This window comes from Hemibagrus wyckioides, linkage group LG07 (assembly GCF_019097595.1).
Source record: "Hemibagrus wyckioides isolate EC202008001 linkage group LG07, SWU_Hwy_1.0, whole genome shotgun sequence".
Taxonomy (NCBI): Eukaryota; Metazoa; Chordata; class Actinopteri; order Siluriformes; family Bagridae; genus Hemibagrus; species Hemibagrus wyckioides.
The window spans coordinates 18,849,901-18,865,536 of record NC_080716.1 but is presented as its reverse complement, the minus strand read 5'-3'; the positions used below and the strand labels follow the sequence as shown (position 1 = coordinate 18,865,536).

Genomic DNA, 15,636 nt, shown 5'->3' with positions numbered 1-15,636 from the left:
GAGAGCATTAATACTGAGTTTGTGATATAATATTTAGAAAACTGAGTGATCAGTTATGAGAAAGTAGCTTTAGGGCAGTTATAGTTTATACACACAGTTATAAAGTGTGTGTGTGTGTTATTGGCTTCTTCACTAGTTTCACTGAATTTGTATATTGACAAGCAGAAAGGACACACACACACACAGAGGCATCTCACAGTGCAGACCTTATTTTGACACACATTGACACAGACACACGTTTCACAGCATTCACTGTCACTGTCTTTGTGCATGGATACACTTGGGTGCAAACACACACACACACACACGCACACACAGACACGCACACACACACACACACGCACACAGATTTCAATTCATTGAGAAGTGATTAAGTTTTGCACAGTAAGTGGGGCAGATTGAATAATAAACAGAACAACAGGACAGAGCAGCACATGTTCAACCTCATTTGTGTGTTTTGTTTTTGATTCCACAAATATTTGTTTTTCGCAGTAATTAATTAATCGATTTATTTATGTTTGAGTGGGCAGGTCTGTGGGGTGTATTATATATTTAGATCTAATAATGTGGAGCATGTCCAAAAAAGGGAGTAAAAATAGCAAATGGCGAGTGTCCCTAGGGAGCTATTATGTCACACAATATGTGTGTGTGTGTGTGTGTGTGTGTGTGTATTATCCATGAATCGACCATGCCTGTATGTGCTCATGTTCATTTCATCACCCTCTTGTGTCATTACCTGCTCTCTCTCCCTTTGCTTTTAAGCTCTTGTGTATTTAATTCATTTCTCTTTGCTTTTATTCACACCATGTTCCCTTCCAAGCGCTTTCCGTCTGCGTAAGATTCTCATCTCATTAAGATTTTATCCGTTTGTTTTCTGCCTTCTTGTTTGCCTGTCTAATTTGAGTTGCCGGGTTCTTGCTCAGAGATCCAGGTTTGTGCGGGAGCGGCTGTGTTCGTGTCTGGATGTGTGTAGGTCATTTGAAGACCTTGTGTGCTCACGGCATTTGCATGTTTCATCATCTTTAACCTTGTTCATCCTCAAGTGGGCTTTTAGAAAATGTCATCTCAAGATATTTTTAAACATAAGCCAGTTATGAAAGTTGTTTACAAAGACATCATACTTTCTTTTCAATCAGAATTAAACTTGAACTCTATCCTGATGCTGTTGTTTTTGTGGTTTGTGAACGCTTCTCCTTAAATGTTTTAACAGCTTAGCCTCTGTATCACCACATCTGTAGTGTACGTGTGATTTACCACAGGCAACACGTTTTCCTTGTGCTGGGAAGATAACAAAAGAACAGAAAGTCACACGTATGCTCCAGATGTCAGATGAACAAGCTCGTGAAAAAATTTCTCTTAAGCGGTTGCTTCTTTGAAAAACATTTTGTCAGAGACTCCAGAATTTCATAAGGAGAGAAAATAAGAGTGTGTTTGTGTTTGTCTCAACACAGAGGTTCTTCCTGTCACTCTGTCATCCATCTATTCCCTGGAAAAGAAACAAGAAAATGAGAGGAAAGGGGGGGAAAAAAAGCAGCAAAGCAGCGTCCCTCTGGAAGGAGAGATCTGTGCTTTAAATATGAATGAGGGACTGAGTGACCTGAATATAAAAAAATAAAATTCAGTGTGGAGATCGAAGGAGCAAGGAAATAAATAAAGGGCAGAAAGATTTGAGGTGCAGCTGAAATTGTTCAGGCAGCATTAATTTAATGTGGAATCAATAAACACAGCTGGATTAACGCAAATCAATTCCATTCACAAATGTCTTCCAGCCTGCATCAGGTTTAGACTGAAAAACATTAGTGTCCTGCTACAAATATATACCTGAGCATGTCTCTGTGTTTCAGCAACCATCTAGTTCGAGGTTATTTGTAAAATAAATAGAAAAAAAAAGCCTCCAAAAGTGCACCAAAGTACCAATCTGGAGAGCCAAATAGAGCTGTGAGCTTTGTTCAGAGCTAAAAATCAGTCTAGAAATGACACAAATGTTAAATGATGCAGCCATCAAATGACATCTGAGTGCTCTTATACAACTGTGAAAGTCCATTTAGGTTCTGTGTAAGGGTCATGACCTTTACAATGATGACTTTAATGTGGACTCTAGCTTCTGAAACACACTTTCACAGAGACACCTCATTTATCCAGCTCGAATAAAGAGAAACATTCAGAAGAGGAGAACAGGAAAGATCATTTACATTATGAATTAATACTGTACATAAATATCATACGCACTCTTCACCAGCTGATTACTGATGATCTTACAAGCATTTTTTTTATGTATTGAAATGTTCTCAAAATGTTATATTTATGTTGATACAAACTGGGCTTTATTTAACTTAAACATAAAAACTTGGATAAATTTCTATTAATTAAGAATTATGTGGAAAAGCAGAGATGGAAAAAATATGAAGAGATAAAAAAAGGGATAAAAATAAAAATGGAAAATTGAAAGAATTTTGAAAATTAATACATTCTATTCTATTCTATTAATAATCCTATTCTATGATTAGAATTATAGACATGTCAAAATCATACTAAAATAAAATTTAATTTAAGTTTAAAATTGAAATCGTACCAAATTAAACAAGGAAGAATCCGGACAAAAACGTACTCAAGTGAAAGTTATTATTAAATGGTTGCAAATATTAAATGTAAAATCTAAATGTTTTTAATCATTAATAAAATCTTTATACAACTGATTTGGTCACATCACATCACCATTTGCACAATTTACATTTAATCCAAGACGTAAATAAAATTAAAATAAAATGCAATAAAAAATAATAGAATCAAAGGTCTAATGTCAAAGTAGTCAAAGTAATGTCATAAATGTAAACGTAAAAAGGACAAACATACTTTTTTACATAAAAATTTGAGAGTATAAGTTCAATTTCACGAACAGTCAGGTATTAGTGAATAATTAGTTTTTAAGTAATAATTAGTACCTTGTAGAAAAAAAAACATTAAAATAAATATATTTTTTAAATCATTTGATAGTTGCTTGATTTGATGGTATACAAATCCTGCTTTACATAAATTTCATAATTCCTAATTTTCTAATTAGTAGAAATCAGAAAAATCCATGAACCCTGTAACAATTCATAACTTATATTCTTAGTTGCTTAAAACCTCCTGGTTACACAATTGCATGTGGCTAAACAGTGTAAACATAAACACATAGTATTATAATTATATAATTCTACACCAATCAGGCATAACATTATGCCTAATATTGTGTTGTTCCCCCTTTTGCTGCCAAAACCCATCATGCACTGTGTATTCTGACACCTTTCTATCAGAACCAGCATTAACTACTTTAGCAATATGATCAAAAGTTGCTCGTCTGTTGGATCGGATCACACGGGCCAGCCTTCACTCCCCATGTCCATCAATGAGCCTTGGCCGCCCATGACCCTGTCTCCGGTTCACCACTGTTCCTTCCTTGGACCACTTTTGATAGATACTGACCACTGCAGACCGGGAACACCCCACAACAGCTGCAGTTTTAGAGATGCTCTGATCCAGTGGTCTAGCCATCACAATTTGGCCCTTTGTCAAACTCGCTCAAATCCTTACACTTGCCCATTTTTCCTGCTTCTAACATCAACTTTGAGGACAAAATGTTCACTTGCTGCCTAATATATCCCACCCACTAACAGGTGCCATGATGAGGAGATCATCAGTCTTATTCACTTCACCTCTCACTGCTCATAATGTTATGCCTGATCGGTGTACATCTATATTATAAATTGTTTTATATGTTATACTATCATTCTATCATCTTTTATATTAAATGCTAAATAAACTATACTAGGAATCTTCATTCAATTTATTTGTATAGTGCTTTTAACAATGGGCACTGTCTCAAAGCAGCTTTACTGAAGTATAGAAACATAGAGAAAAAAAATTATGAAGTTTAAAGTTATTTTATCCCTAAATTATTGACGATTCCCAATGTGTATCTCAGTCTCACTCTATCACACAGCAGCCATAACAGTGTCTGTGAGAGCTAGCACTTGTTAGCAAACCTGGCTACTGCTTCACAATAGTATTATTTACTGAACACTAGCTAGCTTGCTAATACTTATTTTTTTAAATTATATTATAAAAGCCTCAAAATATCTAGCTTTTAAGTGGGATAGATAAGTCTACTGCTGGAGGGCTAACTTTGGTTAAGCTAACTGCTTTACTTACCAGTGCAGTTTGGGGCTTAGCTGCGTGGCTAGCTTTGTTTACGTTGCTAAATAAGGCACTCAAGTTAAAACCTCACAGGTTAATAACAAGAAAGTAAACACACTGGTGCTTAGTTGTTTTTGTAGTATGATAAAGTGATGTACAACATAAACCTGTGCAAATATAATGTTTTGTATATTCAGTGTTCACACTGATACTGTAGACGAGGTCTGAGCTAGCACAGCTCTCCTGCTCTCAAAGCCAAATGTAGCTGTAGCATTGGAACAAAATGTGCACCTCTTTGCCTTTACAGCTGCTCAGAATCTCTACAAATGATTAACTATCTAATCTAACTATATAATAAAACTGTTCGTTGACATAACATGAAGTTTTCAAGTGAGTTGATGAGTTGTTTTGCTATACAACAATAACACATCCGCTACACACCTGTCTCTAGACACTGATGTTGATCATTCAACATATTAAAATATTCTAGAGATTCGAATTCACTTTCTAAATGGTATAGTTATCCTTTTTTTTAAACAAAGTAAAAGCAGAAATGTAGAAATAAGGTTTGTCTTCTTTACAGCTCTGTGAACTGAGGAAGCCTCAGGTACTCAAATCAGACCGTTCAAGTTTGCTGAAGGAAAACCTGCAAGATTTCATAACTTAGTTTTAGGTTAAAAAAAAAATGAGTGAAACATACAGTGAAAGCTTAATGTTTTGACAAAATTTGGTATTTATTGAATGTACAGTTAGATGTATCGTTTATCGAGGCAAAAAAAATTACATCCAGAGTAATGATTTTTCCTTTCACAAGGCAGAGCAGTACTTTCTCTACAATACAGTGTTTCAGTAAGAAAGAGAGAGATAGAGAGAGAGAGAGAGAGAGAGAGAGAAGGGAAAAGCAGCAAAAACAAAAAAAGACAAATACCACATATACTTGGTTAAAGCTGCGACTTGAGGCGAAATAAAATTAGCCCTTGGCAAAGTGTTTATATTCACCACACAAGCTGAATGTGCTGTGGCATTAAACTCCATGTTCAGCCAATAGAAATAATGCCACAGTTTTACTCAACCCCTGCTCACTTTAAGACAAAGTAATCATCGGACAAAAATTATTTACTTGAGCTGTACCGCCTACCGTACCTGGAGCTAAAGGATGATATAAAAATCTGCTTGTAATATCTTCCTAATACATAAAAGGTGTAAAAACAAAACAGAAAAAAGTGCACCAATGAGGACATGGGTAAATATGTAAATATGAGTATGAATGATTAGGGAACGGTCATACAATATAAAAATGGGGGGGGGGACGGGACAGAGTTACAAGGTCCTCACTTTGTAAGAAAAACATGCTCACTTTAGTGTCACTAGCATAGTTCAGTACAGAGGTGAGGTGAAGTGAGGACCGAGTTTAGAGGATGAAGATCAGCTGTGCCATGTACGACTCGAGACGAAACGTGTAAAATAATAAAAACAGTTCAGTGAGCATGTTCGAGTGCTCATAACGAGGTGTTTTTTTTTTCTTTTCTGCTTAGACAGACAGACAGGCAGCAGACGACAGTTTGAGGAGTTGAGGAAATGATCAGTGCGTGTGTGTGTGTGTGTGTGGAAGCTCAGGGACAAACCCATAGATGTCAGACATCTTTTACATCCCATGGAGTTTCTAGGACACACACAGACACACAGCTGACATTAGCCTTAACTCCAACTCTAGTCAGTAGTAGAATACACGTAGAACTACATACATCTGATTAATATGATCCAGATACACCATAAACCATTGATAATTCCGACATGACCCATGTCTACACCATATCATATACACAAATCAAACTTTTCAACATGTACAACAATGATCCTTATCGTACATCATTAGACAGCACTTTAGAAGAAGTACCATTGCTCCTGCTTAGAATTTTAAAGCTTTAAACACTCTATACTAATATGATAAAGATCTCAGGTGGTCTGTAGAGCTCAAGTGCTCCATCGCATCCTCATACATTCTCTCACAAACACACACACACACACATCGAACACCGTATATTCTTCAAAATTTACAAGTTGAGAGAAAATCTCAGTTTTCCCCTTTCAGTGTGAGCTGGTAATGCCTGCACCATCCCAACTCTGCTGTCCAATCAGATAATAGCACCTCTGCTTTACCTTCAGCCACATTATTATTTGTTGTTGTTGTCCTCTGGCTGCTCCCTGTTCGGGGTCACCACAGCGGATCATCTGATCCACATAGTTTGATTTGGCACAGGAGGCCCTTCCTGACGCAACCCTCACATTTAATCCGGGCTGAGGACCGGCACTGAGAGTTACCTCCCTCAGTCCTCAACCACGTTATGTACGCCACAAGAATTTGCCATCCCGATCAAACGGACCAGGTAATAGCTACTAACAGTAACTGAGCTCTAACTGCGCACAATACCGCTTACAATCACACATGCTGCAATGTCTAATCATTCCCTTATAATGAAGTGTGTGAGCGCTCCATCAGGACCCATATCACACTCATTGTGTCACTGAGGAGCTCAATAGATTGCAATCAAAAAGCAATGGAGCAGCATGTTTTTGCCTTTGGTACAGTGAGTCGAAAGAAAGTGTCAGCCTAGAGAGCTAGGATATGTGCCCAGGAGTCAGGATGCAGCCACGAAGACAAGAGGAAAAGATGAAGAGATGTTGGGGAATGAGAAGAAGGGGGGGGGGGGGGGGGGTGTCGGCTAGAGAGACATTTAAGTCTTGAAAAAATACATGTAAAGCATGAGACATTTTTGGTTTTCCTATCATTTGCAAAGTTTCTTTCTTTCTTTCCTTCTTTTAAGACGCACCTCCCCCATTTCCCATTTTCATATCAATTCTGAACCAATCTGACATTAGCATGCTCTAAGTAACCGAGCTGACTTGCTGGAAAAAATTACATCTGCTGCAATGTGATGTGAAACACAGCAGGGCACGGTGGAGCACAAAATAAATGCAAGCGGAACAGAATGGGAAGCATGTCAAATCCCATTCAATACTAATCCATAGGCTCGTGCTAATATCAGCCCCATGTCAGATTGATGTATCCCGGCGTTTTCTAAAACATATCTGTGTTGAAGCTTCTATATTTTCTTTTGGGATTCTGTAGCCTACTGATTTATTTTTTCCCTTTACGACAAACCGCCCATCTCCATCTAAAAAAAAAAGAAAAAAAAAGTGTTATACTGATAAGTCATTTGACCGATCCAGTGGCCTTGTTTACAGGCACAAATGAGGAAATGTGACCTCTGGAGTTTCCTTGAATTGCTGGCAAGAAGAAGAAAGCATCATGAAGATGAACTAAAAATCCGACATCCACATCTGAGACTCAACCGCAAAGACAAATGCCTTACAATTTTGAAAATAAAATGAGCTAAACCTTATAAAAGTGTACACACATTCTGCACGTGTGAGTATGGCGATCGTTCTGGCTACACCTGACCCCTGATACCACACACTCTTACAGTTTCACATTCTAGTAACCAGAGCGACAGGATTTAGCACATCCAGGGTGTGAACAGTTGACATGAAAACCATGTACAGAAACCATATCCAGTTTCCTGAACAGTAGTGGTTTTGGAAGTGCAGTGCATGGGATTGACACACCAATTACACACAGAATTAGAGCAGGGATTAAGATTAAGCCACACCACACAACCAGGGCTGTAGGAAAGAAGAGAGACATATATATGGATTGATGGGGGAAGAAAGGATGATGAGGGAGAGATGGGGGATAGGAGGAGGGGGAACTGTGCATTATTGGGAAGACAAAAAACAATATTCATCACATCTATAATCTTTTTCTTGCTCCACACACACACACACACACACACACACAATATCAATTACGCTGATGTGTTTCGGATGCTGCAGAAATATGCAGTGGGAATTAACTTTATAGCCCCGTAGGGAGGAGAGATGATGGTCTGGCTTATAGGATTGCCCATCTGTGCATTATTATGTAAACAAGTACCATTCAGATTACGCCTTGCGTTCGTATCGCCCAGTCGCTAAACTCTCTCTACACCACTAAAGCTACACTGCCACCTGCTGGACAATGCAGAGCACTACAGTTAACGCTCCCAACTCCCTCATATCATACCACAGAAATAAATAAAGAGTCTCTCTTGTTTAAAAAATAAAAAAAAAACAATCCCTCCATTCCACAAGTGCTTAACACAGACATGAGTATATATATCTTATGGTTAAAGTAAGAGAACAATCCAAGAGAACTTTGAGGAAAAATAAAAATGCAGACTTTAAAAGGGGCATGTGAAAAAAATTAAAAGATCCTTTAAAAGCATTTAAACAGTAACACTACTCCTATCACCATGATCCAGTGAGAAAAATGGCGTGACAGGACAGGGTGATAAGGTAGGAATTAGATGGTCGTGAGCTCCGATTCGGACGTGATGGTGCTGGAGGATGAAGAGTTGCCCAGCGAGGCCATGCTGTTGTCCATGCTTGAGTTGTGATTGGGCGAGTTGAAAGAAGGAGTGCTACAGTTGGAGGGTGGACCCGAGCCGGCGCTGTCTTGGCTGAACAGGGCGTCGCTGCGTAAGCCTTTGCTCTCTAGCTCACCCTGTAGGTAGCGGCAGATCTCCTCGGGTAAGCGCTCCAGCTCGGCGTCGCAGTCGCGCTCCAAACGCAGCCGTTGCTGCAGCGAGAAATACACTCAGCATGAGGGACGGAAATGAGGAAAACAATAAGCCAAAGAGGACAGCGATAAGAGTGTGTTCGTGAAAGAACAAAAGGACAGACCAGTGGTTGCTCCTCTTCGATTTTCTGTAAGATTTCTTTCTGCTGGTTCTTCAGCTTCTCCTGACGTTTCTCCTGAGTTTCATCCAACTATAAATAGAAAAAAAATAAAGATTATATGCCTGCATTGGTGGGTGAAAACTGAAATTCAGAGACGGTGGTAGAAATGTGTTCGGTGGCAAGTAGCAGCCTTGAAGCATTACTTTAAAATTGTCACAACCAGGAAGTTGACACATGCTGGCTTTAATGCTTGCAGCGTTCATGCTCATGTGAACAGTGATGGAATGGGGACAACAGTTAATGCACAATTTTCAGAAAAGTGCTTTAACAATGACTTATTATGCCATTCTGACACATGTGGAATTAGGGAACTGTCTAAGTATAAATCAGGGCATCACATTCAGATTCTACATGAATAAACAGAGCAAATGTGTCCTTCAAATCCACACAAGAAATGAAAACAAAGAGCTGCCTAGACAATTATCATAAATTCATTATTTAGTGCTACCTTATATGGACTAAATACAATTTAGAGAACATTTGTCATCTCCTCAGGATTGTCTCTTTTTTGTTCATCTCCTTTGATTCTTTGCATTTATGAGACAAAAATTGTAAACGATACCTGTTTTAAATGTAAGTCACAAATCTTTGCATTGTCATTTTCAGTTTTTCATTAAAACGGTATGCATTCTATTATTGTGCAATATTTTAATATAAACTAACCCTGATATAAAATTTTGCCTCGATCACCCTGGCCTATGTGCAATACATTTATATGTGTGACAGCAAGGCAACATGGAGATGGAGAGAGAGAGAGAGAGAGAGAGAATGTTTCTACTTTGTCAGGAGACTTGATTTGAAATCTATGAAACACTCACCTTTCGCAGTGAATTCACCGAGTCCTGGATATGTTTTTTATTTATCTCGTTCACTTCCCTTGAGCACAAGAGAGAGAGAGAGCGAGAGCGAGCGAGAGAGAGTAAGAGAAAGGAAGAGAGGGAGAGACAGAGAGAGAGGGTGTTAGAGTTATGGCAGTACCACACACTATTGATGGAGCATGATACGACTATAGCTCAGTCAAACTCTCCTTTCTTCTCCTGACTTTATCTTTTTACTATGAACATATTTTAGGAGACAGCTGGATGAATAAATTCACATAATAGAATAAAAACTTGTCTGAGAGAGGTGGAGAAACTGGAGAGTTGTTTATAGAGAAAATTTACTCACGACTCAGCCTTCTCTTTATCCCCCTTTTTGGCTTCTATGATGCTGTTCTGCCTTTTTCTGTCTAAAATCTTCTGCAACTCCTTCTTCTCTCTAGGGGAAGACATGTCACACAGTAAAAGTTACACAGGTACACAAATCACAAAAGAGTGTGTGTGTGTGTGTGTGTCAAAGAGAGAAAGCAGGGGAGGGAGGCTTACTTGTCACATATCTCCTTGAGTTTCTTGATCTGGGCTATCTGGCATTCCTCAGCAACTACTTTTAGTTTCTTAAAGGACTGTGAAGAACCAAGACAAAATTAGTTCAGAGAGACTTACAATCAATTCTATTTTACACCCTGTAGTTTTGTATTTTAGTTCACACTAATACACCAATAAACATGCTGTTCACACTAAATACACACTTCTACCAAATACTTTATGTCTAGCTGCATGGGAAATGTTGAAACTTCAAGCTTTCCTAAACTGAAATACACCGATCAGGCATAACATTATGAGCAGTGAGAGGTGAAGTGAATAACACTGATGATCTCATCATGGCACCTGTTAGTGGGTGGGATATATTAGGCAGAAAGTGAACATTTTGTCCTCAAAGTTGATGTTAGAAGCAGGAAAAATGGGCAAGAGTAAGAATTTGAGTGAGTTTGACAAAGAGCCAAATTGTGATGGCTAGACCACTGGATCAGAGCATCTCCAAAACTGCAGCTCTTGTGGGGTGTTCCTGGTCTGCAGTGGTCAGTATCTATCAAAAGTGGTCCAAGGATGGAACAGTGGTGAACCGGTGACAGGGTCATGGGCGGCCAAGGCTCACTGATGCACGTGGGGAGCGAAGGCTGGCCCGTGTGATCCGATCCAACAGACGAGCTGTTGATCAAATTGCTGAAGAAGTTAATGCTGCTTCTGATAGAAAGGTGTCATGTATACATACACAGTGCATGATGGGTCAGGGCTGTTTTGGCAGCAAAAGGGGGACCAACACAATATTAGGCAGGTGGTCATAATGTTATGCCTGCTCTGTGTACAATTCTATTTCGCATGCCTCTCAGCCAAAAGAATCTAGTGACCTCGAAAAGCAACAAGGAAGAAAATGACAATTAAATATTGCATACTGACTGCAGCGCATAAGCATCACAGACCCCCCCATCCCTTAAAGTACAAGGAAGACACGCAGCAAGACTCTTCTCTGTACTAGTAGACAAGCAGTGGAATAAACTTTGCCTGGCCTGAAATGAGTCACTGGATGTCTCTAAATAAACACTCTCTCTTCACCAAGCACTTAAATCAGCATAGTTACTCTTTTCATGCTGTAAAAACCTCCATTATTATTAGTCAGTGATCTAGTGTACAAGCACAAGGATGTTTCTGATACAAATGCTGTAAATGTAAATATATGAAGCACTAGTCAGTGTGTGTGTGTTTGTTTGTGTGTAGTACCTCTTCAAGATGAGCATACTTCTTTTCTCTTTCCAGTTGGTGTTGTTTCTTTCGCAGATCAAGTAGCTCCTGCATCTGCCACTCTCTTAGCTGCACTGTCTGCTTCTCCAGCTCCTTCTTCAACTGATCCAGCTCAGTCCTCACAGGCTCCTCAGGCTCACTGTCAACACATACAAACACACACAGTAAATATTGCATGAAGTACATGCTATGAAACATGCTTCACTGTCTTTATCCCCCCCCCGTACTTTTTCTTAACGCTGAGCCGCAGCTTTTTCTCCGCTTGATTCTTGCGTTTCTGGATGTCCGAGTTCTGCTGGTTAGCCCTCGACTTCTGCTCCTTAGTGAGGGTCCACACCTAACACACACAGACCATATACACATGCACTGTGACTGCTACTGAATGCTATTCCATACAAACTAAAACAAAATATAAACCTACTGCACTGATTAGTTAGCAAGTTTTAGTCTCAGAATGGCAGAAAAAAATGAAACCAAAATGAACCAAAGATGGACTTGATTTTGCAGTTTAACTTCATGTAATGAAATACTTTAAAGTGGGCAAAGTGTGTGTGTATGTTTGTGTGTGTGTGTGTGTGTGTGCAGACAACAATATCCAAACAAACATTTATTGGAGGCTGGTCTTTGCTGTGACTAAACCTTAAATGCCATGAAACTGGCTGTACACTACTGCACATTACTCAACATAGCACACATCAATATTCAAATAAACTTAATAAACTCAATATTAAAATAAAAAGAGGGAGATAGACGGCTGTAATGGACCTTCCATATAATGATGACCATAAACAGATAAATGCTGTATAAGAGCTGAAGACTAAATCCCATAACCCAACTGCAAATATGCCTTAGACACCAAAAGACATCTTGATCTAGTATTTTGTATTAAAAGTGTATATTTTAAGTACCACTCAGAGTGTGTCTGTGTGTACCTTCTTAAGATGCTTCTTGCGAAGCTCCTTCAGTTCTTTGCACTGTTTCTTCAACAACTTCACATAGGACTTGTTCTGCTTCAGTTCTTCAATAGACTGGGGCTCGATCACTGTAATACAAACACGTGTTCATACTAAGAGAAACCTGGTCTGCTTTAGTGCTGTGAGTTTCATGATGATGATGATGATGGAGGAGGATGATGATGCCCTACCTGTTAATATATTGAGGATCAGGTCTTCTTTCTGGGCTAAATTATTACACACAATGAGAAGCAGATCACTCAGTACACAAGCATGAGGAGAGCTGGGATGTCTTGTCAGACATGCCCACGTATGCATGTAACTCACAAAACATGGATCCATCTCAAAATATATGATCATGAATGAGAGCTGTGGGTTTTATTGTTCTTTCGTTTCTTTACCTGGAGCAGTCAATACCTCGGCCACTGCAGGTGGGAGGGGCGGCGAGGGCAAAGGGAACTGGTACATAGGAGTAGGCATAGGGGCAAAATCTGGTTTCTCATCTGGCTTTTCATTGACCCGCTGCAAGAATACACATATATACATACACACATATATATGTACATATATACACAGACAAAGACACACAAAACACAGCAGATAAAACACGGGACATGTTTTAATTTTAGTTTATATTATAATAACATTAAATCAAATATTGTTACACACCTTACTGACCTCATTGTTGTCCTCCATGAACACAGCCAGCTGCCTCTCTCTCTGATCCAACACGTGCTTGATTGGATTGGTCAGAGCCTCAGCATACTCTAAACACACATACACACACACACACACACACACACACACACGTGTATACATGATGCAGTCCGTGCATAATAAGAAAGGAAAAATTTGTGTTGTCACAAACAATTTTACACTCCACTGCGCTGGATTTGAGCTGACAAACAATAAATTACAGAACTCCCCTGTAATAAAGAAAAAGAAAAGCTGAGGTTCGAGAATATTTATTTTCCTGTGAATGCAGAGTGTGGTAATATATGTGAATTTTCCTAACACATTTTACATACACTTCTTTTGAAATGCTTTAAGATTCATGCACCACTAAAGTCATGTGTGTATAAATGAATTAAATGTACAAATAATTAAATGCATTGCTGTAGAAAATACCCTCTCTGCTTTATATATTACACATAATACTATCATAAAAAATGATCTATGTAAATCATAGTATACACTACCAGTCCGATTTAATATTTTCTATTAATATTTCAGGAAATAATATAAAAATGATCTCTATAAAACAACATATAGAATTATACAATAACCAGAAATGTCAAACAATTTTTGACATGTATTAGATTGTTATAAATATAAAGAATATGATAAAGAGTATTGCTTATAAAGCACACAGTGCTGATGACTGATCCATTTATTCCCCCCCATACATGAGAAGTGGCACTAGACAGTAACACATATCGTAAAGCATTTTTATACTGTCTAAGACATTTGAAATAAGCTACATACAAGACTAACAGGACAGAGAAACAGTTATATATCAGCAGTAAAAATGCCCTGGAAAAGGTTTATGATTTGTCCTTCCAGAGCTGATGGGAAATGGGGGAGATGGCATGCTGCCTCACCTTGGTGCTCATTTGGAATGTAGTCCTGAACTTCAGTGTATACAAAGAGAGAGGCAAGCAGGAGGGGCTGATTGAGCTCATTCTTCAGATTAATGTAATGGTATCCTGTAAAACACACACACACAGACACAGTAAGCAAACCAGGTGTAGGAGTGCTGATTTTGCGTAGAACAGATTTTATGTGTATTAATATCTTCTGCCAAGCAAACACTGTCCAGTTAAATGTCCATCATAAGCCCGAGACAATGTTACTCCTGCAGATTTTAATAGCAAAGGAAGAAGAAGTAGCCTTTATTTGTCACATATTCATTACAGCACAGTCAAAATTATTTTCTTCCACATATCTCAGCTTGTTAAGGAGTCAGGGTCAGAGCACAGAGTCAGCCATGATATAGCAGCCCAGGAGCAGAGAGGGTTAAGGGCCTTGCTCAAGTGCCCAACAGTGGCAGAGCATTAACCATTCAGCCACTGTCAAGTTTTTGAAAGCTGTATTGGTGTGTATTTGTCGCAAACCTAGTACTGACCTGGACGTAAAGCCACTACAGGTAATATCCGATGGCCTATGAACTTCCCGTTCTCTTCAAACACAGCTACTCTTAGTGATGCTAGTGTGGGCAACACCACCTAGAGAGAGAGAGAGAGAGAGAGAGAGAGAGAGAGAGAGAGAGAGAGAGAGAGAGACAGAGAGACAGAGAGAGAAAGAGCAAGTATAATATAAATTTTAACCTAAAGGATAAGACTTTCCTATGCAAAATTAAAGTTAAGTTTGGACAACACAGATAAAAACAGCATGATGATTATATTGCTGTGTTAGAGCTTGGTTATGGTAATGGATTCATTACGATTCAGGATACTCAGAATAAACAAAGCAACAACTTTATCAACCTATATATTGTATGATATATTGTCATGATATAGGATTGTATAGGATATTATATAGCTCTAATCCATAAGACATGTAAACACAATACAAACTACAATATCTCCACGGTAGTGACCTTAAGAAAGACGAAAGGCTCTTCCTCCCAGACGGGGTCCATTGAATTGTTATTAGAGGTTTTGGTGCGGTACTTCCTCTTGGTGTCAGTAGGCAGTCCAAACATGTCCACCTCAACATACACTCCCACCTTCTTATCAGTCAGAAACTGACCCGAAACAATCTAGATGTATGAAAGACAACAAATGTGTATACAAAATCAACACAATAATATAGACTGACACACCCGCACACACACACACATGAAGACACACTACCTTGATCTTGACAGTGTTCGCCACAATGCCGTCCACTATGTTCTCAGTGAAGGGGTCAAAGTGCTTGTCTGTGCGCCTCATGAACTCAGGCTTGAGCAGGTAGCCGCTGTGGCCGTTATACTCGAACACACCCATGTTTAGCTGCATGGGCAGATCTGAAGCAAACACACAAGAGTCATATTGTATAACAGTCTG

General features: G+C 38.9%; 1 protein-coding gene across 3 annotated transcripts in view; it reads right to left on the bottom strand.

The window, feature by feature from the left end:
* Positions 1–6,933: 6,933 nt before the first annotated feature.
* plcb3 (phospholipase C, beta 3 (phosphatidylinositol-specific)) overlaps positions 6,934–15,636 on the bottom strand; it is a 64,756-nt gene continuing 56,053 nt past the window's right edge. For 2 of the 3 annotated variants that reach the window (XM_058394306.1, XM_058394308.1), the window contains exons 20-34: positions 15,442–15,596; positions 15,186–15,347; positions 14,712–14,811; positions 14,188–14,292; positions 13,256–13,353; positions 12,988–13,108; positions 12,778–12,813; positions 12,566–12,675; positions 11,861–11,970; positions 11,613–11,772; positions 10,380–10,456; positions 10,183–10,272; positions 9,834–9,891; positions 8,959–9,045; positions 6,934–8,854 (exon numbers count right to left, since the gene is read on the bottom strand). In XM_058394306.1, the coding sequence (XP_058250289.1) occupies positions 8,579–8,854; positions 8,959–9,045; positions 9,834–9,891; positions 10,183–10,272; positions 10,380–10,456; positions 11,613–11,772; positions 11,861–11,970; positions 12,566–12,675; positions 12,778–12,813; positions 12,988–13,108; positions 13,256–13,353; positions 14,188–14,292; positions 14,712–14,811; positions 15,186–15,347; positions 15,442–15,596 (1,745 nt within the window). In that variant the 3' untranslated portion in view covers positions 6,934–8,578. The remainder of the gene's footprint in view (positions 8,855–8,958; positions 9,046–9,833; positions 9,892–10,182; positions 10,273–10,379; positions 10,457–11,612; positions 11,773–11,860; positions 11,971–12,565; positions 12,676–12,777; positions 12,814–12,987; positions 13,109–13,255; positions 13,354–14,187; positions 14,293–14,711; positions 14,812–15,185; positions 15,348–15,441; positions 15,597–15,636) is intronic. The other variant, XM_058394307.1, reaches the window with a different exon arrangement.